The sequence below is a fragment of the Dipodomys spectabilis genome, unplaced genomic scaffold (assembly GCF_019054845.1).
Source record: "Dipodomys spectabilis isolate Male_0828 unplaced genomic scaffold, ASM1905484v1 ptg000140l, whole genome shotgun sequence".
NCBI lineage: Eukaryota > Metazoa > Chordata > Mammalia > Rodentia > Heteromyidae > Dipodomys > Dipodomys spectabilis.
In genome coordinates, this window is record NW_024870817.1 from 24,936,225 (window position 1) to 24,964,062 (window position 27,838).

General features: G+C 41.9%; 1 protein-coding gene across 1 annotated transcript in view; it reads left to right on the forward strand.

Moving 5' to 3' along the window:
* Positions 1–14,117: 14,117 nt before the first annotated feature.
* The window catches only part of LOC122117320 (microtubule-associated serine/threonine-protein kinase 4-like), a 197,882-nt gene continuing 184,161 nt past the window's right edge, over positions 14,118–27,838 (forward strand). Inside the window, exon 1 of the mRNA XM_042691054.1 lies at positions 14,118–14,480. Within this exon, the coding sequence (XP_042546988.1) occupies positions 14,118–14,480 (363 nt within the window). The remainder of the gene's footprint in view (positions 14,481–27,838) is intronic.

Genomic DNA, 27,838 nt, shown 5'->3' on the forward strand with positions numbered 1-27,838 from the left:
CCTCTAACAAACCTTCTAATATTCTTTCTCCTGTGCCTGTCTGCCTTTGCATGGTCCCCTGGCATGGATGTGGTGGATCTTTTCATTGATCCTTTCAGGGTCTAAGTGAAAGTCACACTTTTTACACCTGACTTTATTTTGCCTCCATAACATTTGGTGTAGCTGCTTCCTCTCAGATCCTTGAAACAATTATTTACCTTGACTGCATCAGTCAGAGATTTTAGTTTTCTTCTTTTTTTTTCTTCTGATGTTACCTATATGTTTACCTTGCAAGTTTGTGTATCTTCTGGTTCTTACACAGGCTCTCTGCCTTACCCACTCTAGTCCTTGGAAATTTCACACATGCTCACAATTCTCACTATCATGTAGGTACTGCTGACCACAAATTTAACTCTCCAGCTCATTTTCCTCCAGAGTTCTAGACACACAAATGCAACTGTCTCTAAGATAATTCTGCATCAGTATCCCATAAACTATTAAAATTAGTATTTTCATAAGCATTTTGCTATGACACAGTATTTGGCACAAATATCATACTCAAATACCTGCTTTAGATATCATAGTGTATTATAATTAACCATTTTTAATCTATCTTTAGCAGACTCTAAATATCCTGCAAGATAGGTCATATGGTTTGAATATTGCTTGTCCCCATCAAAACTCATGTTGAGGCGTGTTCTCCTCTAAGATGGCAGTACTGAGAGGTGAGGTCTAGTGGAACTCCCTGTATTTGGAAATCTAAAGGTATTTGTGTCATGGAGATACAGTTCCATGGATGACTAGTGCTTTTTTGTAAGAACAGTAAGTTATACATTCAGGGGTTAGGCTCCCTTTTATCTTTATAGGTTCCTGCTTGCCTTTCTAGTGTTTGCCATGAATTGACATAGTGCAAGGCCATCCATCACCAAGGGTGGCTTTTTAGCTTCTAGAACTCTGAGCCAAAAATCAGCTTCTTTCTTTTGTAAGTTATCCAGTTTCCAGTATGTTGTTATGTCAATGGATAACAGATTTAAGAAACAGGGTTATTGATATACCTAAAACCCCTTGTTTACCCAGCATCCAGGAGGGTTTCTGTCACTTAGTGTATACTTCAGTAAGTGTCTTTTGAATGAATGAGAATATTGCTTTGGAACTAGAATGAATGAGAATAAGTGTTTGGAATTTAGAGAAGTGAGAGATGATCTTGAATTGGGAGGAATAGATTGTTTATTTGCTTGTGATTTGAGAGTCAGGAATTCAGGAAGGACTTTGATGGCGTGATCATGAGATGCTGACTGGGGCTTTCATCATCTCAAAGCTTGATAATCTCAAGGTGTCTCCTTTTTTGACTGGCAATTATGCAGGAGATCATCTGTGTTGCCCACTATCTATCCGTCTTTGATCTTCTCAGCATGGTAGTCAGGGTATTTAGACTTTTTGCATGGTGCCTAGCCACCCCCTGAGCAAGCGTTCCAAAAAAAAAAAAAAAAATGCAGATGGAAGCTACATAGCCATTTTTGGCAGAACCCTCGAATTCACACAGCAAACCTTCTGCTGCATTCTACTAGTTAAAAGAAAATCCCCAAGGTCCATTCAGATTTAAGAAGATGGGACTTATAGCTCACCTCTCAGTGGAAGGGGATGGCAATTGTAAAACATGTTTTAAAACTGCTGTGCAGAGGACTGGATTTTGGTTACATTCTGTCTATCAGATGTATAAACTTTGAGTAGCATCAGATTTTAATGGGTGGAGATATGGGCTAAACAAGATTTTAGTTGCATAAACACATATGGGAGAGAAGGCTGGAACAGAGTCCAAGTCACAAACAATGAATAATCCAGTTTGGCAAGAATGTTAAGGTTTGTAGTGGGATGCCTGTGAAATGGTCCTGGACAGATGATTCTTAGCCTAATACGTGTTGGCCTAAGAATTTGTGTCTTTCTTATTAGCAATGATTAGCTCTTAACATGTAGGAGAACAACATGATTAAAGCCATATTTCTAGTTGTTGCTATTTGTTTTGTTTTTGAGATGCGGACTCACTATGCAGCCCAGGCTAGACCCAAACTCACTATCCTTCTGTTTCAGCCTTCTAAGTACTGAGATTACAGGTATGAATCAGCACACTCAACTTTCAAAAAAAGTGTTTCTGATAGGTTAAACTTGCTCAGAGTTTCAGGAGAAAGTAGAAGGACTAGACTACAAGCAATATACTCATTTAAAGGGTGTTTTTGGTAATCATAGAGGTTATAGGTCCTTGCCTAACTCAGGGAAGTAGAACTGGACATGGGAAAAGAAGGGATGATTCAAGGGAGTTATGTAAAGGGAAAAAAATTCCTTTCTCTTGGGCAATAGAATTTGGTTCAGATGCTGTGCTGGTGGCATTCTGAAGAATTCTATAGCTCCCAGGGAGCTAGCTCCTGCTTCTTCCTGAGAATATGTAACTCATTGTCATCCAAGCAACTAATATGTAAGATTATGGCTTGAAATTGAGAACTACAATAGTTGGAAGAAGACATCAAGGGGAAACTGCTTTCAAAATTCCTCCCTTGCCCCTTCTCCTGCCACTTAATAAATACCATGTTTTGAATTTATCTATTTGATACCACCATAATTACAAATTTATTTATATTTTTCTATATAAAAACCACCAAAGAAGAAAAAGGTTAACAGTAAAAAAAAAAAACAACATATAGTTGCAGTTGGTACTCTTGGCATTTACCCTACTCAAGGTATTTTCTTCTCTTCCCCTCTTGACAATCCATATTTCCATTGGTAAGAACAGGGCAAGCTATGGAAATCATTCACTGTTTTTATTTATGATCCATTCCATGGCTTTGAAAATTAAGTTGACATCTAGTGTTAGTAGATATTCATTACCTTTCTAAAATGCCATTTAGAAAACTGATTGCTTGGGGACTAGATGGCAAAGAAGGGGACATTTCACACTCAGATGGTTGACCCTGTTCATAAAATGCTACACTTAGAAGTTCTCCTCCACAGACATTTATGATGTATACTATTTCTACCAATGGGCCACGCTGACTCTCCTGGGCTTCTTTGCATCATTCTATTTTAAAGCAATCTTTATCTTCTATCTAGAGTAAAGCTTTTGTGTAAAATATTATGCATGTTGACAGCCAGACATAAATAATAAACCATCTAAAGCAACATTTCAGCTAGCTAACAGAATCTGAAAGGTTTATTTATACTGGAACTAAAAAAAAAATGAAAAGAAGGGAACAAACAACCCAGTAGAAACAGAAAAACAAGAAACTAACTCGCTTTATTCATAAAGAATATTCCATGTATGGGTGCCTGTGAGGCCCAGAAATCACTCAGTCCTAGAAGTTGTGAGCCAAGTCTCCTCTGAGGTGTTTTTCTTTCCCCCAAAGAAGTCATAACAGGAATATATATAGATCTATAATGCCTTTCTGTTGGGGAAATGAAAGTACTTTCAAAACAATCTCATAACATTGTGATGGAGGAAATGATGGCAGATTTTATATTACCCCCATCATACAGGTGATGGAGGCCCTGATAAATGGAGTTGGTGGCAAAGTCACAAATAGATGCTAGGCCCTCTGATGTACAGCTAGGACTTCTGAAGTGAAATGAAAAATATGTTCCCGGTTAGCTCAGCCTTTTCTCATCTTTCACAGAAAACCTTTCTTATCAAGTTTAACCCTTGCTCATTCTCGCACACACATGGGCCTTATATCCCCTGCCCCTAAATGAGAAAGGATTCGACTCAAATTTTTAATTTAAATTTTATAGTACTCCAAATGACATCACAATGAATGCTACCATCAAAAATAAAAAAGATTCAGTTGGATACTCAAACTCACAGATGCAAAAAAATGAAATGCTGGTTTCTATGGGCTTCAGGGAGAGAGAAATGGTGAGGGGATTGCAGTACAATGTACTTAAAGTTTAAGCTATGTAAGATAAACTGGTTCTAGAGAATTGTTATACAGCACTGTGCCTATCATTCATAATGTACTATTCACTGAATGTTTTGTTAAGACAGTGGATCTCATGTTATATGGTTGCTTTTTTACCACACACACACACACACACACACACACACACACACACACACACACACACACACACACACACTGATCTTACTTGGAATGTATCTATACCCAACAACAGATTTATGATTATGAACTGACCTACTACAACTTCGGAGAGTTCAGTGGTTTATTACTGTTTTGGGTGGGGGGATGTACCTCTTTTGAAATCGATGAAAGCTATAGATGATCTTCTAGAAAGATGTATGTCAACATTTACAGGGTGCCTGCATCTTGGAATGAGTCCATGAATGTTAAAATACCCAATATATTAGGAAGAGCATAAACACCAGCCATCTACCTTGCCCTACCTTACCATGTGACTTCCAGAAAAATAACTTAATTTTTCAGTCCCAATTTCCTTATCTACAAAATGAAATTTTTCCTCTGTGAATTGGGGCTATTGAGGAAATTAAATACAAAATGCATACAAAGTGGATCATTCTTCCGCTCTGGGAGATGTTTCATGGAGCAATGACTGCTGTTTGGAGCAGCCATTCTGAAACTGATGTTCAAGTCCACATCAGCCTGATGGCAAAAAACATTATGCCAGAGGGCAAATAGGCACAATTAATGAAGGGATGGAACTTTTTGAAGTCTATCATTCTGGCTAATCCAAATCTTTTGACACTCCTTCTGTATTATGATAGCTCCCCATGGTGTGAATCCCTTCTTCCCAAGATAGAACAAGAATCCCTAGCATTTCTGTTTCCCCTGCCCCCAGGGTGCCATCAGAAGACTTAGTTCTGCTAATCAGATGCACATAGAGATGTAGAGACAGGACTGATTTATGTAAGGAAGCAGCTGGGGTACAGGGCATCCATTCTACAGGCACAGATGGTGGGGAGGCAGCCTGCTTCTGGAATGATCAAGAGAAGCAATTCTTTTCATGCCAGTTCTGCATTGAGGTTCTGAGGATTGTTTCTGCAGGCTCATTCCAGAACCTGTCTCTTCAGTTCTTCCAGACTAAGTGAGAAATCTAATAAGTTTAATAAATTATTTTCTATCTAAGCCCAATAGAATAGATTTCCTAGCTTGGCAACAAGGAGCCTTGACTTTCACAATATTGAAGTATCCCATCATTTCATTTCATCTTCCTGCCCACCATAAGGTTGATGCATTAAATTTTCAACATGGTCAAGTGTAACGAAGAACTCTACTACTCTTATACAGATGGGATTTAAATAAGAATGGCCTTTTTATATGGCCTTTTTATAAATACAGGCACAGATTCTTCTCACCCTGTCTAGAGTCTTGAGTGATATCTTTGGTGTCATGCAGGGAGGTTCTTGTAGCTTTAGTCCAAAGATCACATGTATAACTTCTGCCCTATTCACATCACATGCAAGCCATTCTTATAAGGCTTGTGAAATAGTGGGAGGGAACTTTCATGAGTACAGGAGAATAATCATGGTTTGAATTGGAAGATTTTATTATTTTTTTAAAATGACAGACTTCAAGAATACCTTCAGGGTATCTTACTGCATAAACACATCTTCCCTCCTAAAATATTTTGAGTTCTCTTTATCAACCTAAACAATTTGATCAGGTCCTTCACTAAGGTAACAGTTTTGCAATAACCATAGGCTTTCAGTAAAGCTGTGAAAGTCAATAACAATAGCTTTACCAGTTCATTCAGTGAGTGTTTATCATGACTCTGGAGGACAGGCCTTGTGCTAGGGATTGACACATCAGGAGATGCTCATATGTTGGACTCACTATGTTCTGGTAAGAATGCCATAGTCTTGTTGGAAGACCAACAGAAAATTCCAACATAGTTCCAAGATAATTTAATGCTAGAATCTATTTCTGCCATGATTGGAATATTTTTCTGCTAGTGCACTATTTTTTTAAAATAAGTATTTTAAAATTCAGTCAGAAGAATGTCCTCTTATCCTGAAACATTGTCTCCTAAGGTTTGACAGAATCAGTACCTTGACTGAGGTCAAGAATACATCTTGAAGTTGAGGAGCTTCTGAATTGCATTCAGGTATCTTATTCTCAACTACACTGGTGGCCACTGGAGTCAGGTCAGTGCACATGAATTTCTTAGGGATTCTTGCTAATAAGCTACATTTGTCTGTAGCTAACGCAATCAAAAAGGTTTTATTGGTAGTCGAGCAAATCAAAGGAAAAACTGGAGAAAAAAAGTCTTACAAAAATACCAGAATCGCTGGGCGCTGGTGGCACATGCCTGTAATCCTAGCTACTCAAGAGGCTGAGATCTGAGGATCATAATTCAAAGCCAGCTCAGGCAGGAAAGTCCATGAGACTCTTATCTCCAATTACCCAACAGAAAACTGGAAATGGTGCTGTGGCTCAAAGTGGTAGAGCGCTAGCCTTGAGCAAAAGAGCTCTGGAACAGTGTCCAGGCCCTAAGTTCAAGACCCAGGATTGCACTCCCCCACCTCTCCGCACACAAATACTAGCATCATAGCAGCTCTACATATAGGCAATAAGAGTGAATTGCTAGTCTTGTTCAGACAAGGCTGTCTTATGTTACTCTTCCCCAAACTTGAAGTGTGAAGGTAGTCTACCTTCTAGATTGACAAGGCTATGACTGCCTTTACAAGAAATAGGTTAACTCTTGAAAAATAAATTGGGAATTCTTTGATCAAATGAAGGCAGAATGGCTATAGAATAGCTACTTAATTCCCAAAACATCCACTATTATGTTGATGCTACCATTCCCCTGCACTTACCTTGGGTATTTTCCAGTCTATACCTTGAATAGTAACACTTAACAGTGCTACTTATAGTATTATTCCTGCCCAAGGTAGGCCATTTGATGAATTCAAGATAAGAAACTGTTATTTCCTTGGATAAAGAGAACTGAGAAAGGCAGGAGATGTACTGTTGGGGGCTGGAATGACAGCTTGTCAATGTCAGCTTTCATTAGAAGCATCTAAGGCCTTTTAATTATGTAACTAACGGTAAAGTAACAGATAAGTCATGAAAAGTATTAAAAATTTTCTCAGCATCTCTAAGTATGCTTCCCCTCATATTAACAACCACATTTTCAAGAACACACAATTAACATTGGTTCAATATTCTTAAGGAAACTATAGATTTTATTCAATTGTCTTCCCTGTGTATCTTCTATTATTAGTAGTAGTAGTATTTTGGTTTTTGTTGCTTCTTAGTTTTTATAGTTATTTCTGATACTATCCTCACCTTCTCTGGTCTTTTGAAGAGTAGTGCTTAATAATTCTGTTAGCTTTTCTCACTTTGATCTCATGATTAAGTGAAGTGATGCATTTTTATTATGAACACCACAAAAATGAACACACCTAACATGAGGCTCAGGGTGTTGTCATGTCTTATTCTTAGTAATGATATTTAATGGTTAAGTTTCTGTCTGCTTAGTTCCTCCACTTTAAAGTTGCTCTTTCACTCTGTATTGCTAAGTATCTTAGGGAAATTCTTTGAGTCTATGCAAATCCTTTTCTTCTCAAACTTTTGCCTGATCACTTTAATACTATTGTTGCCATGAAGTTTCTGTAATGGAAATTCTCTATTGCTCTTTCCCTACCTCTATTTATTGTAATTCTATTATGGTAAAGAGGTATTACTGTGTCTTGGGTTATTTTTATTTCATTATTTATTAATGCGTTTGGACTCAGGTATTTATCTTACAATTGTAAAACCAAAGCTGGGTGCTGGTAGCTCATTGTCAATATACCTAACTACTTAGGAAACTAAGACCTAGAGGTTCAAGGCTCAAAGCCAGCTTGGGAAAAATAGTCTGTGAGACTACCTCTATTTAATCAGCAAAATGCTAGACTAAAGGCATGGTTAAAATAGTAGACAATAAGAAAGCCAAAGGAGAGCATAAGGCCCTGAGTTCAAGTCCTGGAACAGACATCAAAAAAACAAAGTTTGTTACTTAAATGATTCTAGCACTTGCCACAAGGGCTCCTGTAGTCTGACAGTTGTTTTCTTGTTAACAAGATCCTACCTGTCTTTAAGCATTTCTTGAACTTAGGTCACCAGGAGTTGTTCTAGTCTTATGTTTTCCCTGCTTCAGCCCTAAAATCAACTACTTCCTGTCCAGCCCACACCAATCAAATCAGAACTAGAGAGTAGGGTCCAGGTAGGATTTTGTAAAGCTTCCAGTTAATTCCAATGTGCAGCTGAGGCTGTGACTCAGAACCATAGGGCAGCATTTCCTACAACTTTCTTGTGCATAAAAAGCCCCTGGGAGTCTTGTTAAGGTTCTGGTTGACTGAGTCTGGGGGCAGGGGCTGAGATTCTGCATACTAACGAGCTTCCATGTCAGCCCTTTGGCGGACCATGAACTCTGGGAGGAAAAGGACTGGAACACCCTATTTCCTGAACTATAAAAGTCATAAAAATTACTCCTAGAATTGCAAGCAGCTTGTGACTGTGAAATGGGCCACTGTTTGCTTCGTTACTACTCAGCATCATTTTATTTTTTTTAATTATTTGGGTTACTGTTGGAAGAACCCATTTTCCATGCATTAGGGACAAAGTTGAAGAGATTACTGAAAATGGAGATGGAAGTATTTGACTCTGAAAGCAAACTTCTACAATGAATGAAATCAGGTGAATGTGTTTGCATGGCTTCTATTTCCTCAACAGGCAAAAAGTACTAAATAAATCTTTTTGAAAAATGAACAGCGATAATAAAATGAAGAGTGATAATAGAAGAACATTTTATGCTGAAAGCATAGGAACAATAACAAAAAAGATCCCAGATGTGAATATCCATCTCCGAAAGACTAATGCAGAAGTTTGGATTCATCTGTGGGAAATAGGTCACAATTTTGAAATGTGTTTGAACCCAATTCTCCAGGGACCATTGTTCTCAGTTTTTCCAGCTGTGTGTAAAAATATGCATCTTCCTGTCCGTCTGCTAAGCTGCCTTTGACTCCTCAATGTAGTTGGTCTCCAGAAGGAACAGGAGGAGCTCCAAAGAGACTCAGACTGAAGCCATCATTTTCATTCTAAACACTTTCTCTGCTCATGCACAATGCCTTTTAAAAATTGCTCTGATTTCCACATTAGGATCAACTTCAGTAATCTTTAGGCTTCGGAATACCTTGATGTTCCGTTTGCATGGTCCTTAAAATTTTTTTGTTTTCAGACCTTTGGGTGGGGCTGTAAGCCTGCATGCTTCTCTCTCCTGGTGACCTGCATTGAGAAACATTGATCCAAGAGATTTCAGTCAGTAATGTCCCTTTTGCTCCCTCAAATGTTTAATTTATTAACTAAGCCATTTCCCAATCTTCTCAACTTTGAGGTCAAATAATCCAACAGCTGTAATTTGCATTATTCTTCTTCTCCCCCCCCCCCCCCCACACACACACATTATCCTTCCAATGCTGTCTTTTCTACTATCATTTAAAAGTTCTACTTATCTTTTGGAACTCTACACTACAAGCTTCCATGAATCTCAGACACCAATAAAAACTTGAGAGCATATGAAGACTTTTCTCCTAGCTAGCTGGTCAGAAACTGCTTTGGTTGGTGTCATATTACAGTCTCAGGTATAAATCAGAAAATCCAATCTAGACCACCTCAACAGCCACCTTTGGTAAACGTTTACTCTGTTTCAAAATTGTATTTCCTCATCACAAAGGAGTAGGCAAATCCATCGTTAAATAAAAAAAATAAAAACTCACCAAGGGAGAATGATATCATTTTTAGAATCCAAAAATATTAACTTTTTTTCAATGCATCAAGTAGTTAGGAACATATTAACTTGTGATTCGGCAAAATGGTTCATTCTGAGTTTATGATGTTCTCGTTTCATATAAGAAAAGAGAATCGATTCCAGTTTTATTATGTCTTAAACCTAATGCTTGGGAGAAAGGTCATGACATTAGGAATAGATGAAGAGGATGATGGCTTGTGCTGGAATACCCTCCCTCTGATGGTCAGAGCTGACATTCACATAGCAGACTGGAAGAGACCATTTGGATCCCATCTTTTAGGAGAGCAGCACAGAGGAAGTGTTTAAGCGCAAAATATAATGAACACTTACAGAGTGCATAGGATGCTTGTACCTGAACCAAATGCAAGAACGCGGAATTAGGCTGACCTGACCCCTCCTGGTTAGTAGTAGGAGCTATGACTATATCTTTCTTTTTCTGGCTTCTGACTACATTGACAACATGCGGTGGGGTGCAGTGGGGGTGAGGTTGGGGGGAGAAACTCATGCTTTCACACTGACCTTCGGTTGGTTCCAAAGTCTCCAACACTGGGGACACTTAGAGAAGGTGTCTTGAATGGGACACTTGTCTGGACATTGAGGAAGGCATGTGTAACTTAATTAATAATACAGAAAAGTTGAGCTGCAGGATTTAGATAAATCCATATTGATCTTAGACTGGTGGCTTGGCTATTCTCTGGGATGTGTCCATTGGTCTAATTGGGACAATTTTAGGGAACCACCCTAACTTTTTGATTATCTGCTATTTACAGTCATCCTGTGAAGGTGATCAGTTCTGTTCCAGGCAGTTTTTCCTCATGGGCAGATGTGGACTTCATCAAGTACAGTTTGATAAGGCAATGAACAGCTTGAACAGCAGGGTGAAATCTGTAGTTTATTCTCAATATAAAAATCTCAGAACACATTGTTTACAAGAAAGGTAAGTATTCTTTCATGAAATGTTACTTGTATTTGCATGCATGTATGAATGTGCATTGAAATATAAATATTATCCTTATTTTGGGTTAATATTTCAAAAAGTCAAGAATTCCTGTATACTACTTGACTTTGACATGTAAAGTTAGAGTGTGAATGCTGTTCAAGTTTAAATTCTTGTTGTAACAGCTGCTAGCTGTGTGACAAATTTCTTCTTCTTCTTCTTCTTCTTCTCCTCCTCCTCCTCCTCCTCTTCCTTCTCCTCCTCCTCCTTCTTCTTCTCCTTCTCCTCCTCCTTCTTCTTCTCCTTCTCCTCCTCCTTCTTCTTCTCCTCCTCCTCCTTCTCCTCCTTCTCCTCCTCCTCCTCCTCTTCCTCCTCCTCCTTCTCCTCTTTCTCCTCCCCCTCCTCTTTCTCCTCCTCCTCCTCCTTCTCCTCCTGCTCCTGCTTCTCCTCCTCCTCCTCCTCCTCCTCCTCTTCTTCTGCTTCTGCTTTTGGTGGGTCATAGGGCTAGGTCTGAGCACTGTCCCTCAACTCTTCAGCTCAAGGCTAGCACTCTACCACTTGAGCCATAGCACCACTTCCAGTTTTCTGGTGGTTAACTGGAGATGAGTCTCATGAACTTTCCTGTCTGGAATGGCTTTGAATCACAATACTCAGATCTCAGCCTCCTGAGTAGCTAGGACTACAGGCATGAGCCACCAGCCCCTGGCAACAAAATTACTTCTTTATGCCATAGTTTTTGTGTGTTTCATAAACATGGCATAAGAATAATAAGAGTAGTTACCTTGTCAAGGTCATATGAGTATTAAGTAGATTAGCATTCATAATGTACTTAAAATCTTGCCTGACATAAAATATAAGGTCATATAGATGTTTGTGAGAAAAATACTATGTTCCAAATATATTTTTTACAAATTGAATCAAGACATCATTCTTTGTTTATGAATATTTGTAATCTAATATGTACATATGTGCATACTTGATTTTGAAATTTTCTGAGTGTTGTTATACTGGAATGCTTTCCAAAGAGCCCCTTGGATCTTGCTTACTAGGTTCAAGCCACTGCTCAACCACCCACTTGCTCTGTGACCTTTGACAAGTTACTTGACTTTTTGGCTTCTCAGTTTCTCCATCTATAAACTGGAACTGACTATGTAGCCCATAGCTTTGTTGCTAGGAATAAGTGAGACCATCTACAGAAGATGCTTTGGGCTTACTCAGTAATAACTATTATCATTCTTACTGCTAGTAATTCAGGCCATGTCCTTCCAGCATCCTTCCTGGTGTATTAAAAGGTAATCCCTTCTCTTCTTTTATGTGAATAGCTTGCTTAAATCACCATTTCAGTTCTCTGTGCAGAATCAACCACATAGGGACTCAGATAAAGACCTATACTACTGATGTGAAAGTCATTGTGAGACCCAGGGGTGGATCCAGACGGCTCCACTGTGCTTTCTCTTCAGCTGAACCCCCAGAGCAACAGCTTAGGCACTTCCAATTGTCCTGCCTCTGCAGGTCTTCCCGTTCCCAGGGATCCTTCTGAAGTGTCACAATGCAAAGCCTGACAGCCAGAGCCCTTGCTTTGCAGTACAACTGGTTATGGCAAGAGGTCACATCATATCACCTGCCCCTTCATCTGCTGGGAGGAAACTGATGAGGACAAAGCTTATTGCCCAATATGATGAAGGGTTTATTGATGTATCACTTGTAAATACTGCAGTAACATAAAGGGCTCATTAACTGAAGGGCTTTCAATGTGAACCATTCAGTTCTTAAGGACCTTTGGCAAAGCTATTTTGACAAAGAGAAATCTTAAGATTCTTCAGCTTGAAAACCTGCCATAGTTTTCCCGTAATTCTCCTGCCTTTTCCTATGGTGCATTGTCTCCAGTAACACTTATCACAGTTTTAAAAAATGAATAATGCTGCTATATTATGGAGTATCAATCTTCTGCTTGACCAGAAGCTCCTGAAGGGCAGGAAATCTCCCTTATTCGTCTTTGTATGCCCTGCAAGCTCCTGACACACATCTCAGTCAATGTCTGTGGAATGGAAACTGGGTGAACTTATACCTCAGGTCACAGTGCTGGAGCTCAGAATGGGAAAGAGCTGAAGGCAAGCGCAGAGAATCATTTATTTCCCGCGGAGTTCTAGCTTTCAACCATATTCAAGTGGCCCCAAAGGTTGCATTCTGCAGCCCCGGGGAGAGTCTTAAGGTGACCCTACTGTGCCTTTGACAAAAAGGTTTCTTTTCCTAGTTCTTCCAGGTGAGGAAAAGGAAACACCAAATCCAGGACCTTGTTGGTTTGCAATCCAGGGTTGGGAGACAGAAACTGTGAAAAGTGAACTCCCATTAGCTCGGGTGCTGGCACACAAGGATTAGAGCTGTTCTAATTTAGCTTGTTCCTAATTAAATAATGTCTTTTTCTCACTCCCTTTCAAAAGGTGCAAACGATTGATTTAGCTTTTTAGTTTAAAACAGAAAGAGACACAAAACAGTCCTTGGGAAAACTCTCCACGTACTCCAAGCCAAGCTCTCTACCCACTCACACGTTACCTATGTTTGCTCTGGTCCTGCCCCTGGCATGACAAATCAATGCCTTCGCTTACCCTAGAGGCAACTAATGAATTAAAACAGAAAAGAGGGGACTGGCGATTGGCTCCGTGTGAATCCACTAACTTTCACCCTTCCCCTCAGCACCGATGGGTGCGTGTGGGTGCGGAGCGAGCGGGTTTCCCCCTTTTCTCTCGAAAACGCTCCAGCTTCTTTGGGTCAGAAACCTCGATTCCACTTTTTCCGGACCAAGTCCAGTTTTCCTCCAAGGTCTCACCGCCCCTGCAATCGTCTCCTTCCAGAGACCCAAAGCCGGCCAGCCACTCCCCGCCTAAGTTCAGAGTCCCACCCTGGACTCGGATGATCCGCCGAGCTCCCAGCCTGGCCTCCTGGATCGTCGCTTGGTCTGGATCCCCGCGCCACTGAGCGCTCCCGCGGGGGCCCAGGGTCCGCGCCCCCGCCCCGCCTCCCCTACCTGACGCCCGCGCGGCCAGGGGCGTCGCAGCCTCCGCCCACCCGCGCCGCCTGCCCTGCCATTGGCTCCCTGGGCTGCCCGTCTCCTCCGCGCCGTCCCGGAGGCAGGTTTTGCCAGAGAAGCTGCAGTCCCGGCGGCTCGGGCGCAGCGCGGGAGCATCGTGGAGCGCGGAGCCCGGACCGGAGTGGGCATGTCCCCGCGCGCGGGAGTCCTCACCAGCCGCCCGGCCCGGGCGGCAGCTAACTTGGCGGAGGGCTGCAGCACCCCTGCTGCGGACATGTAGTCGCCGGAGGGGCTCCCCGCAGCCCGGGAGCGGCGGTACGGTCGAGCCGGAGCCGAGTAGCCCGCGGCTTTCCCGCGGAGGCACGGAGTGTGCATCGCGCCCCGCCGCCCCTCGGGCAGCACTTTGGGCTGGAGAGGAAAATGGGGGAGAAAGTTTCCGCGGCGCCGGAGCCGGTGCCCCGCGGCGGCAGTGGGCATGGCGTGCGGACCCTCGCCCCGGCGGCGGCCGCCGCCGCGTCCTCGCTGGGCGCTTCCTCGGCGGAGTCCTCCTCGGGTTCAGAAACTCTGTCTGAGGAAGGGGAGCCCGGCGGATTCTCCGGCCGACCACAGCCACCGCCGCCGCCGGGCGGCGCCCTCGGGGCCCGGCTGCCCGCCGCCTGGGCTCCTGCGCGCGCGGTGCCGGAGCGCGGAGTCCCTACCCTGCCGCTGCCGCCCCCCGCAGGAGCAGCGCCCGTCGCGCCCCGGGGCGGTGGCAGCGCGTCCCAGGAGGAGCAGGACGAGGAGGTGGGCCCCGCCTTCTTCCTTCGCGCCCCCTCGGGGGTCACCCGGGTTCCCCATCCTGTGCGCGCGCGGTGGGCTTGGAGACGGGCGGGGACCTCCGGCGTGCTGCCCGGAGTGGAGGGTGGCGGGGCATGGACTTCCCCCGTCAGGCGTGTGCACCCGTGCGGCCGTGAAGACGTGCTTTTACCGTGTCAGAGCCGCGAACTCCCCAGTGTCGGTCCGCTTGGGTCGGTCGGCGAACCCGGTGAGATCTGGACACTGGACTGGTCCAGCCCGGGCTTCTGAAGTGGGCGTGGCTAACCTGCCCTTAGCCACGGGTGGAGCGGGAGCGCTGGGGGCGCGGGCTGGGGGACGCAGGTGGGTGTGGAGGCCTGGGAGTTGCAGGATGGAGGTCTCCCAGGCTGCCGCCTTCTTGGGGTTACCAAGCCCGTCGTTTTGGCGGGTGGTTGCGTGGCCCCAACCTCCAAAAGACGACTTCCGCGCGCCCGGGGGCGTGTGTAGCGTCCATCCGCCCCTCCTGACCGCTCTCAGCGGTGACGAGTAGGGAGGGTCCCCCGCCTTGTTCCGATTACTTTGCCAGCCCTACTTTCGGTCGCTTCTTGACTCGCTGAACTTTCATGTCTCCCCTGGCTGCTGCTGCTTTTTCTTTTTGCTTCGGAGGACAGTGAAGGAAACAGGATTGTTTCCTCCGTGTTTTTAAGATTGTTTGCTTTGGATGTTGGGAAGTCATCTTGATGAGGCAGGGCCATAAATAAAACATGACCCTAACACAGCCTCCTTGTGAAATTAATCCCTCAGTGCCAGAGTAGTGTTTTCCTCCTCTCGGATGGGGCTGGCTTTGGTAAGTAATTGCCTTTGTCCCTACAAGAAACAAGCAAAGGCCAGTGCCCCCTACGTCTGGCAGCGTGATACAAGCCCAATAGAGGCAAATTCTAGCCTGGCAGGGAGCCGAGGAACCTTAGATAGGGTTGGCCAAGCCTCTGGCTTTAACCACGGCCCAGTCCTGAATGTCCCTAAAGACCTGCATGGAACCTAGACAGGTTTCTGGAGACCTGCTTTGTGGAATTGTCTGTCGTGAGTTGTGAGGCTTGGAGTGTATGCTTCATTCTCTGTGGTTCAGTTCTGTAAACTAACGTGAAGAATTTCAAAGTAACATTTATTTCCACATTAAAATGACTTTCAGATCAGGAATTTTGGATCCACAGATCATTCCTAGTAGCAGGAGTTTGAGCGCCATGCCCAGCACAAAACCTTGCCCTGGCAAAGAGATGATCCAACCCCCCGTGGTAGCAGCATCCTCAACAGCTTCCTCTCCCTTCAAAGTTACACACAGGGTGTTCGCCTTGTGACATACATCTCAACTTTCAAAGATGAGAGAGCAGGATTACTAAGAACCTGGGAGTATTCCCAGTTCTTTCAAGATTTATCATTAGGTTCTAACAATAATTGTCGCTGTCACTGGTAGAGAAAGCAGTTCAGTTGTTTTCTGTTCAGCTCCCGAGGGTGCACTGAGTGGTGACTGGGTCCTGCAGATGTGGGGGAGGATAGTTGCTAAGTCCTCACTTTTGATCCTGATTTTGTAGCTGATTTATTGCCTCACCTCAGGGTGACAGTGCTTCACTTTCTCAGAAGTGGATATAATGGTAGCTTATTTCCCAGGCTGATGCAGTGAGGATTGGCTGATTGAAACACATTTTATGTTAGAAAGTGGAATGTCTAAGTAACATGGGTTGAAATCTCAGAACTAGATGTAAACAGATACAGTATTGCAGTGTATTGTGCAACTTAACCTGTGGCAGAGGATGCTGGAAATGATCCAGGAGTGAAATCTTGACTTGCCCTGAGAATTTGGATGCAAAAATAAGGCCATGACTTTTTAAAAAGCTTCCTCGTGGTAGAGAAGTTAATCTTGGTGAGGAGAGTGGAAGACCAATTGTGTTTTCTGGTTTTAACCCTGGTGATAGCATGGTCCAATGGCATCGTGGAAATACTTGAGAAGTTAATGAAAGCTCTCTTGTCTTTCTTAGAAGGAACACACATTTTCCTTGCTCACTCATGGACACACCCTTGATTAGAAAGAAGTCTTTGATTTCTGACTAGGTTTGTACTCATGAACCATTCATCTGCTCTACGCCTCAGTTTTCTCCCCTCTTAAGTGGGTATAATAAGAATTGAATCATTAAGATATTTTATACATGCTCTCTAACTTAATCCTAATATAGTAGCTATTGTATAGTATTGATGTTAGCAATGATTAATTTTCAAGTTTATTTCTGATAAAATTGTGTGAAATTGAGGTTCCACCTTGGGCTACCCTATTATTAGTACATTAATTTATATACTATCTGCTTTCAGGAATTTCAGGTTGTATCTGTCCAGTTTATTTCTTTTTATTTTGCATGGCATGGGAAATGGTTTATATTTGTCTCAGGTTGCATTATGGCAAAGTACTGTATGAAGGCACTGAGTAGAAACCACTAAAAGGCTTAAGTACAGTCCATAAAGTGAAAAGAAGTTTATTTCTGTTTAAAATTGTTGGGAGATTCATTATATCCAGCAACTTAGGGCATTGATTTCATAAGCAGCAAAACCCAAGTTTCAAGTGTATTTAATACAATGCTGATTTTGACAACCTTGTTAAAGGTGTTTTGATTGTATCTAGTAATGTCACTGTTTGATCTACTTCTTATTTTATCTTACTGTCAATATTTGTATAAACTTACAAAGTCTAATACACTTAAGTCAGCTCCATAGGCCTTTGGTGTCTGAAGAAGTGTAGTATAACATGACAGTGATGGTAGTTTTAAAATTTTTTAATTCAATTTTTTTCTTTTGCTTTGTGGGGTTTGCCAGGGAATTTGTACTTTACCACTGAATTACTCCTGAATCCCCATATTTTTGGTACTTAATATTAAACACATGTTACAGATGATTGATAGGTGATTTTTTTGTGTGTGTGTTTTGTAAATACTTTATCTGATTTGCCCATCCCCTGATTGCCCCCAAGTTTCTGCGTGTGGGGTCTGTGTGTGCTTGGGAAAGCACACTGCATTTCTGACAGTTAAGGTGATCTAGGTTAGCAGATGTTCCCTGATTCTTGTGAGATTTGCCATGAGGCATTCTGCCCTGTCCCTTCCTGAAGCACCTGTGATGTCCAGTAACATACTCAAGTGCTGTTTGGTGACCACTGCTGGATACTCTCACTGAGAGAAATAACTTTGTCTCTGTATACTTAGTACTTACCTTTAGTAAGCTAGCAGGAGCTTAGTACATGTATGTGGAATGAATTAGAAAAGGCACATCTGAAAATTGTTGCCTTTATGGTTGGAGAATATCTCTGGGTATTTTATTATATTTGTCTGCTGTGAATTATGATGCTCCAATTTCTGGATTTCTCTCTTGTCAAGAAGCAGCTTGTGGCTCACAGCTGAAATGTTAACAGTTTTTTTTTCTTGGTAAATTTAAACAAACTACGATTAGTGAGAATCCACTCAGAATGCCTTTGAAAGGACTGCTATATTACCTGTTATTAAGTCTGCTATGAAGTCTGTCATTAAGAGAATTTGGAACTTTATTGATTCTTAGAATGGCAGAAAAGGGTTCAGGAGTGAGGCTTTCCAATTCCATGAATATGACCCATTTACCTCCCGTGACACTAAGGGACTTTCTCTACTGGCATAAGCTGGGAACACTTTCTCATATTAACAAGAGGCAAAATCAAGGGATGTGTTTACACATGGCACATGAGTAGGAGGAATGCCTCTACCATCATGGCTTGTATTGGGGGCTCCCCATGTGGTATCTGCAGTGGATGAGTTTCTGGTTTTCAGTGTTTAAGAGAATAAATAGTAAAATGCAATCATGAGCCCAGTCAAGCTTTTCATGAGTTAATAATTTTGTTAATCATAGAAGCTGCTTAATTTGAAAAGAGAAGTGCATGAATTTGTTATTTAGTCTGCTTTTCGGACTCACTATATCAGTAAGAGCCAGGAAGTGACAATATCAGCCAGTTCCCTCGTACTGTGTAGTCCAACTCTGAGGCGTCTTACAGGCACAGAGATGAGTTTGAGCTCAGAAGCTTCTCCTCCATGGTAGGCTGTAGACACTAAACACAGTTGTTGAGTAAGTGGTATCAATGGTGGCAACTGGGGGAGCAGGCTGAGAGGGAGTGGGTGACAGCTCTGCTTAACTCTCAGCGTGGGGCCAAGGCCTACCTGGTGGGGGGAGGAATGCTTGAGCTGAGACCTAAAGGAAGGGAAAAGATAAGAGTAAGGCAGCTCCTAGGAGGCCCTGAAGCCAGAGAGTGTTAGGTCTGTGGCCCTGAGAGAAAACCTTTTCTTGAAATGGAGGAGAGGAGAGCAAGCACCCCATGATGTTCAGTAGACAAGCTGAGGTTGGGAGCTCTTTGGGGTTTTACTCTGAAGACCTTGGAAACCATCGAAGAATCTGAAGCAAAGAAGTGCACTCATTAAAGTTGTGTCTTGGGGAGGCAGGCAGCATGAAGCCCGCTTGCAGCAACCCACTGGGATTGCCTGTTGAAATGTTCTAGAGTTGGCATTTATAGCTGCAGATGATAACATCTTGATAAATGGAGTGAGCACAGCTGGGACTTCAAGTACTGAAGGAAAAATCCTTAGGAAATGGAATAGGGAAAATAGATCTATTCCAGAGAACACTTTAGCGTGACTGGGAATACTGCTTTTCCTCTGCTATCATTGTAAGCCTGGAATTTTCTTGAAGGAAAAACTTTTATTAACCTGAACAGAAGGTGAGAAAGCTATGTGGCAAAGGCCCCTTTCCATAGTAAGTTGCAGGACATAGTGACCCTCTGTGAGCTGTGGGGGGTATGGGATGTAATTGTGCCCCCTGTGGACAGGAAGTGGGTGTTTGTGCTCTCAGAACCTGCCAGAGAGGCTCTGCATCTGCCCTTTCCACCTCTGCTCTGAGGTAGTCAAGGAAATGTCAGATATTACCCCTCCTCCCCCCTGTGTTTTACAGCCACTGACAAAGGTTACCCATTCACATACGCTCAGTGGATATACTGTTTGAGTCCATTGTAGGTTTTTGTTTTATTTTGTGCTGGTATGAGGGCTTGAACTCAAGAGCCTCACACCCTCTCACTTGGCTTTTTGATCAAGGATGATATTGTACCACTTCAGCCATGCCTCCACTTCTCCACTTTTTGTTGGCTAACTGAGATAAGAGGCTCATAAACTTTCCTGCCTGGGCTAAGTTTGTGTGATTCTCACATGTTAGCCTCCTGAATACCTAGGTTACAGGAGTGAGTCACCAGTACTGGGCAAGTGTATTGGTCTTGACTCTGTGAGGAAGAGCATAGAAATGAGGTGCAAAGATGACACACAGGAGAACTAATCTTTGTAGGACTTGTATCACAACTAGACGAGTCCATATATGTGTGATGAAGTCACAAACCTAGCTTGGAAGAGCTGATTGTTTGTAAATGAAGATACCCTCTGTCTTCTAGTCATGGTTATATGTTCTATGATTTTATTCAGAAAGGGCTTGTGTTCCCTTTCTTTATCTCTTTAGAGCAAGTGGCCAGTGTTTCACAGATCTGAGGTCAGTGGCTAACCTGTATGCCTGCAAGGGTTTGATCTTGACTCAGCCATTTAGGGGCTGTTATGATTTTGGCTAGGTTATTAACTCTGAGACTGTTCGCTCATCTGTAAAATGGGTATATCAATTTATTGCAGAAGCCATTGTGAAGATTAATGTAATGTTTTATGTACAGTTCCCCCACACAATACCTGGCATAGAGTAAGCATCTCACATTGAGGTGTGCTATGATTACTGAGTGTGGAAAAATTGGTTTAGGTATAATGTTGGTTCCATCATTGCATAGCCAAGAAGAAGCAGGGGCCTTCCCTGATGGGTTCTTCCACCTGTATGTTTTGCACCTAAAAGTTTCCTAACAGTCCCTTTCACTCATGAGTTGGTAGATATGTATTATGGTTATCACTTTCAATTTCATGGACACACCATTCTTTTATGAGATACTGATAGCAAACCTTTATGGTATATGATTCATCAGCTATTCTAATAAGACACCATCTCTCTCTTGCTCGTGGAACTTGCTTGTGGCCATCACTTATTAAATAAGACCCCCAAAGACTATAAACATATCAGTTATGAAGAGTTTTGTCAGAAGTCATCGTATCAGCCCTGTTGTGAGGCTGATGAGATGACTGTGTATGTGAGACTCTTATCTCCAATTAACCAGGAAAAGGCTGAAAGTGGAGCTGTAAGTCAAGTGGTAGAGAGCACCAGGCTTGAGTGAAAAAGTTAAGGGACAATGCTCAGGCCCTGAGTTCAAGCTCCAATTTTGGCTCACATATACAAAAAAGAAATCAGGTACTTCTCTGGAAATCTACTTCATGTCAGCACTGGGGTGAGGAGGAAAGGCAGGTGGTCTGGGGGGCCTGACTTCTCAGAAGTGAAATCTGTAGAAATTCAATTGAACTTTTAAAGAAAACGTCAAGAGCTTGTGTATGCATCTGGGACAGCACAAACATTTTGCTATCTAATAATCTGGGAGACCCTTCGCTATAACTCCAGTGTAGTTAAGTGACTGTAGTTGGCTTTTCTTCCTGATAACTGGGGTTCTGCCCTTGCTCTTGCTCAGGTTGACATTCCCCACAGCTTTGCATCATTTAGTTCAAAGGTTCTTGGTCTCTTTTATGTGTGTCATATTTTGTCTCTGGTTTCCTATCTGCTCTCTTGTGTTAGACTAATGCTAACATAAAATAGAAGATTAAGCAAAAGCTTTTGGTCACATGGCTCTGGGCATTGTTTTAATCTCCTCCTCCTTGCATTCTTTCTGAGCAAACTCATCTGAGCTGGACAATAGTTACCTGTGCTTTTGGGCTTTACAGGGGGGGAAATGTCCTAAAAAGCAAAGTGTACATTAGCACTGTGGTCAGCGGTATGTACACATAGAGTGACGTCGCATTGACTATGCAATGATTTGTGTGAAATTTCTGATGGCTTCTTTAATGTCTCTCAATTTGCAAAAAGCATTCCTTGCTTATTAAGTGATCAGAATTCATAACTATACAAACGTATCTGGAAACCGCCTGTAAATTTGTATCCTAAGCCTGTACTCTTTTGCTAGTCCATCAATTCCCCTCTCAGACACAGTCGATATAATTTTGATTATGGCACTTACTTCCACTGAATCTTTCAGCCCAAATGCTTTGTGATGATCTTAGGGGGTGGGGAGGAGGTGAATGTATAAGGAGGGAAGATGGAGGACCTGGCAATTTGAACTGCTTTTCTTAACTAATTTCATAGGCTATCATGTGGAAAATGAAATTTGAATTTTAATGTTCTGGACCTTGCAATTTAGCAGGGTTTTTGGTGGAAGGAGAGCTCTCAAGTATACCGTTTCTTTTGGATTGATGACTGTGTATTACCAAACTCTCATTAGATGTGGAGTAGGTATTTGGCTCTTTCTTGCCTTAGGACTTGGTCAGCTATTTTCCTAATCAGCTGAGAAGCTAAAGGTGCCATTCCCTTTGGGCTGATGATTTGTGCCTTTCTGTGGTTGTCTAGAAAAAATAGTATTGTATCTTGAACTCCTAGGCTTAACATTTGGCTTTTCAGGCATTTTTAAAATGAGAGATAAGACAAATAGATGAGACTTCAGTAATTCAAGAGGGGGAAGGGGACACCCTTCCCCCTCTTTAATAGTAAGGTAAGTTAAATTGGGTTAGAATCAGCATTTTTAATCCTGTGTTGCTCTGCACTGTCATAAAATATATTCACAAAAAGTCTCAGATTTAAAATGTCTCAGATTTAAAATTATGTTTTAGGGCAATCCTAGACAGCTGAACTCCATTAAAGTATTGAAATGGAATGCAATTGTGGTGAAATCTATTCTGTGTGTAAAGTCTAAGCGATTAATTTCACAACTAGGTTCTTTATGGATGGGTTGGTTCCATAGAAACATGTCTGGCTCCATACACATCCAACACAAGCTCATGAAATTTGCCTTTCCAATCACATAGTTTTAGCTGGAGTGGCTTACTTGAAATAATCTGTACCCTCAGCTGGGCTTTTTGTTTTAACAATGAAGCTCTGAGGATTTCCAGTCATATGCAGCCAGAAGAGGAAAGGAGACTTGCTCCAGCAGAAAGGTTAACTCCAGAAGCTGGAGTCTTGAGAAAGAATCACAGAAAAGTGTTTTAGAAGGAGAACTTCACACACTTCTAATACAGACCAGAAGGTCCCAAGGAGATGTTAGCCTTACCGTCCTGGTGGCCCTTATCAGACTAGAAAGTCAAAGCACCTTGATAAGTCAGAGCAACCCTGGCTTAGAAAAAACTGAGTCTGAGCAGGGGAGAGCTAATGAAAAGGAAAGCAAAATTACTGGACATGTAAGAGAAGGAAGACTAGCTTTTCTTTGCCCCACATTACAGTACCTTGAATTGTTTATCTACTGTTTGAAAAATTGCCTTGGTAAACTTGAATGTACCATTTTATTTCCTTGGAAATTCTTGCTTATTTACCCAGCAGGCATTGACCAACTTTGCCTAATAAGATACCTGCTTTCTTTGTAGATAGGGGAGGGGGTAGCTCCAGAAATGACTGTACACTCTCTTTAACTAACTCAAGGCTAACTTTAACTCAAGGTGATGGGGTAGGGCCTAACCATAATGTTTGGAGGACAAGAGAGATAAGTGGATATGGTAACTTTTTGAATACTCTTGATTTTCTTTATAAAATGCCTTTTTGTTTGTCAAAATCTTATTTTAGAAATTGAAAACATTTCTATCTGGAAAAACTTGGTGTGTGTGTGTGTGTGTGTGTGTGTGTGTGTGTGTGTGTGTGTATGTGTATGTGTGTGTGTGCACATGCATGTGTGTTCATGTATGCATGTGGGCAGCCTGAAGGCAAGGGTTACAATTGAAATAAGTCTGGTCAGGAAGAGGTACACCTGTGGGATAACAACATGGCAATTTTGTAACCTGCTAAAGTCATACTGTTTTATATTCACTTAAAATATTTCTGAATCATCACTTTCTGTGTATTAGATTACCTGTCACTCCTCATTCTAACTCTTCCTGGTTTCTTTTTTGCTTTCCCTTCCTATCCAGAGCTTAGTCATCAGAATTTTAAAAGAACATGAGAAAAACAAACAAACATGACAAAGTAGAAGATTGTTGTAAAACCTTTGTTACATAAAATATTTGGGAAGAGCTGTCTTTGGTTACTGAATTTTATGAGGCATTAAAAACTAATTTGGAGGTTCTTTTTTTTCTTACCTTGTTGGTTGTCCTTTTTCTCTAATGCTATGACATATTTTTCTGCCTTATTATTCTCTGCTGAACAAGCTTCTCTCTCTCTCTCTCTCTCTCTGTACTTCCCTTCCTTCCTCCCCCCCTCCCCCCGCCAGTCTCTCTTCCTCCCCTTTCTCAGTGATTGGACATCTTGTAGTGCTTTGGAGCTCTCACTCTGGGCATCAATTATCTTCAAGAACTATTGAAGATGTGAAAGTATATAAGCAGAGGTAGAAAGTGGGGCTAAAATCACATGTGCTGTTAATAAAAGTAGGCATGTTGAGCTCCCCTTTCTCACTTTTGTAGATAGCAAAATTAGTTCTGGTTTCTGGGGGTTATCCTGTGTTATCTCTGTTCCTATGTTATGCCGGGTATTATATTTATTAATGATATTTATAGAGTGTTTACAGTTTGTGTAGTCCTTTCTCCTACTATTTCATTTGTTTTCTTGTTTCCCCTTTGCACACATTTCTTTTTGTTATGTGGATAAGAGCTTTGTCTCATCCTCCACCACACTGTGAACCCCTGCAATGGAGGCATGTGTGGTCCAGACACCATTCTGAGTATTTTTCATACATTTCTTCATTTAAATGTCTCAAGTCTTGTTGACATTCAGTTGATAATTCATTGCTACCATGCTGTAGCAAAGGGACTGTCACAAGATGGAGGAGAATGAGGGAAGAGACTGTCAGAGAAGCAGGTTAGACCACTGATGAAAACTGTATTTAGAGGCTGAGGTCCTAACCTCTGGATTGTCTCTGCATCCCAGAGCTGTTGTGATGTGGCACATAATCAATCATTGCTGAATGAATGAAGGCTTGGACTTTGAAACAGCACTTGGAGCATGGGCTCCTATGCACTTGGCACCAGAGTTTGGATTATGTGTCTGTCTAGAGAACTTTTGTGAAGGTTGGTGATAGGATTTAAAGCTGTCTTCCTTAAGTTACAGGTCACTCATTAGTGAGATGAATCTCTCAAGGTGACTATAGATCAATTGCCGTTTTTTTTTGTTGGCTTTGGGTAACTGTGTTCCACTAAGATAATTTTTGGCTATTCATTAAAAGCACATAGCAGCAAAGCATAGTCAGCCAGTGTTTAAAGCTATCATTTTAATTTCTGATGAAATATTGACACTAGTTTTGAGATGTTAGCCATGATCCTGGGTTGCCTCCATGCTTCTCAGGATAATGTGGCTCTAAGTAGAAACAGCTGCAAGAATCCTGCCTGTCCTGGGTGCTCCATGTTTGCAAGGAGCTGGGAAGACTGAGCTCTTACCTTAGTTCTTTGCTTAGCGGGTGATTAGCCTCTCTGACCCTCATCTGTGATGGAATCAGAGTCCTTTTTTAGCTTCAGCTCCTCTATTTCTTTGTTTACTTCTTATTATAAGCACATTAACTTAAATATTTAAAGTTTCCATCAGTGTATGGTTTGTTATAGAACTGTTCATTGACTTCCTTCTTTTGACAGGTCGACAATTAGTTATGGTGTTTTTCTGGTTTGTGAATAGACACATATTATCTCCCCTCAACTCTATTAAGTTATAATTGGCAAAACACATGATGTTCTGAAATACATACACACACATAGAGACAGACATAAATTTAGAAGATCTGGGGATTGACTTCAGGGCCTCATATTTGTCAGGTAAACATTCTACCATTTAGCCTGCCTTAGGTCCTTTTTGCTTTGATTTTTTTTTTTTTAGGTAGGGAGCTTTTGCCTTTGGTCTATGTCTTACCACAATCCTCCTACCTTTGCTTCCTGATTAGCTGGAATTAAGGTGTTTGCTACCATACCAAGCTCTGTGATTATATCAAGCTAACTAATTACTCATCACCTCATAAGTTTATTATTATTATCATCATTATTATTGTTGTCAGGAGAAAATTTCAGATATATTTATATATTCTTGACTGGACTTTTTACCAAGACTGGAAGTTTACCATCGATTCTCTCTCTCTCTCTCTGGTTTTGTTGTTTTAAGCATAGAGAGAAAAACATGATTTACCTATATATATTTTACTTTCATTCATTATTTAAAATTATTTGGCATGTTTCTGCAAGTCATTCCGAATAATCAAGAGGGTTCCATTATTCATCTCCCAACCCCTGCAAAGGAGTTTAACTGTAGATACCAAGCTTAGTCCTTGTTTCTTCTGTTGATGGGCCTCCCAGGATTCCATTGGAATCCTCAAACTTCTGCACATTTTTTGAAATATTGAGATTGACACTTTCTCTTTGAGAGTGAAACTTCGGTTTCAGAATAAGTCTTCTTAAAGAAACTGGTTTGGGCAGGGAAAGGGCGGGAAAACATAAGCCCTCTTCTCAATGCAAGATAGCTTTGCAGCCTATGTATTGGGGTCAGATTGTCCTTAGACAGTGCTGTGGCTGTCTGTTGAGTTGCCTTTATTATCAAGTGAAACATCTTGACACAAAAAGTTACTGTTCATGGTGGAATTTCTAGGGTGGCTTTTGGTGCTAGTTCTTGGAGGCTCTTAAAGCAGAATTGGATCTTTTCTCTCCCAGATTTTCCCTGCAGATCATTGGATCAGCGGCAGAATCTGCAAGCTCCTAGCAGAATTTAATTCTTGCTTGGGGTTTATTCCTTTTGGGCTGTATGTCACAAGTCTGTCACCTTTATGTCCTACACAAGCAACTTGTGATTTGTAGAAATCATTCTTCTATTTCGAAGACTAGTGCGATCTCTTGTGTCCTATATTGTTCTAGAACTTTGCTTCCTGGCACTTGAAGTGGTGGGGTTTGTTTGTAAAGTCAAATCAGAATATTTATTTGGCTTGGACTTTGCCTTTTGCTTATGTGGTTACTTTTTTTATTCTTTGACTCAGAGGCTGGCAGCTCTGCCCAAGCCTAAGCCATCAATGGGTTATTTCATAGTTTGTTTGAAAGTTAGTTATGTGGAATTTGGGAATGTACAGTGCCAAAGAGACATAGTTTACATGTGGCCTGATTTCCTGATCTGCCTGCATAGAAGCCTAATTACTCCCCAGAATGTGATGATCAAGTCCTAGAAATGGGGCCACTATGCTAGAAATGGTAAATACAGTAGAATTGAAATATGAACAATCAGAGACTGCTTTTACCCTGGTTTTCCCAGAGAGGTTAAGTGAATTACCACTGGGACAGAGTGGGAACTGGAGTCCAGACCCCTGACTGCCAGGTGCTACTGCCCTGTGGCATGGCTATGATGCCATTGTTTCTAGCAGAGTTCCCTGGGAGATGAGGGTGTTTCTGGCTGCTCTGTAAGGTTGGGCCTGGTGAACAGCTTCTGTGGATCACTAGGTACAAACCGCTCTCAACACCACACACCTGCTCTCACAGGTATTCTGAGATAGGTCACAGGGAACTCATACTTAGTCTCCCACTCCCAGCCATGAGAGAGAGAGAAAAAAAAAGAGAGAGAGAGAGAGAGAGAGAGACAGACAGACAGACAGACAGACAGAGACAGAGAGACAGACACAGAGAGAGACACAGAGAGACACAGAGACAGAGAGACAGAGAGAGAACACTCATTGACCTTGTTTGGCCTTTGGGACACTTTCATAGATGTTCCATATATTGAGAACAAATCATTTTAATCCAATAATTTTTAATAAAACAACTGCTATTACTAGAAATAATTAAAAGTAAAAGGCTTTACGCTGGGCACTAGTGGCTCATGCCTATAATCGTAGCTACTTAGGAGACTGTGGTCTGAGGCAGAAAAGTTTGTGAGACTGTGTCTCTCTAATTAGCCACCAAAAAGCTGTAAGTAGAGCTGTGGTTCAAAGGTAGAGCACTAGCCTTGAGCAAAAAAGCTCAAGGGACAGCCAAGGGACAGCACCCAGGTTTTGAGTGTAAGCCCCAATAGCAGTGCATACATGCACATGTGCGTGCACACACACACACACACGTTTTTATGTATATAATATCTGTCCTAATTTGTGTACTCTCCCTCCCACTCACCAGAAGACATTAAATTTTCTTATGCTTTTTCTTCTAGTTTAACTCAGTGTGATAGGTATCCTGTGTTGCTGAGGCCTTCAATAGTTGTTATATATTCTC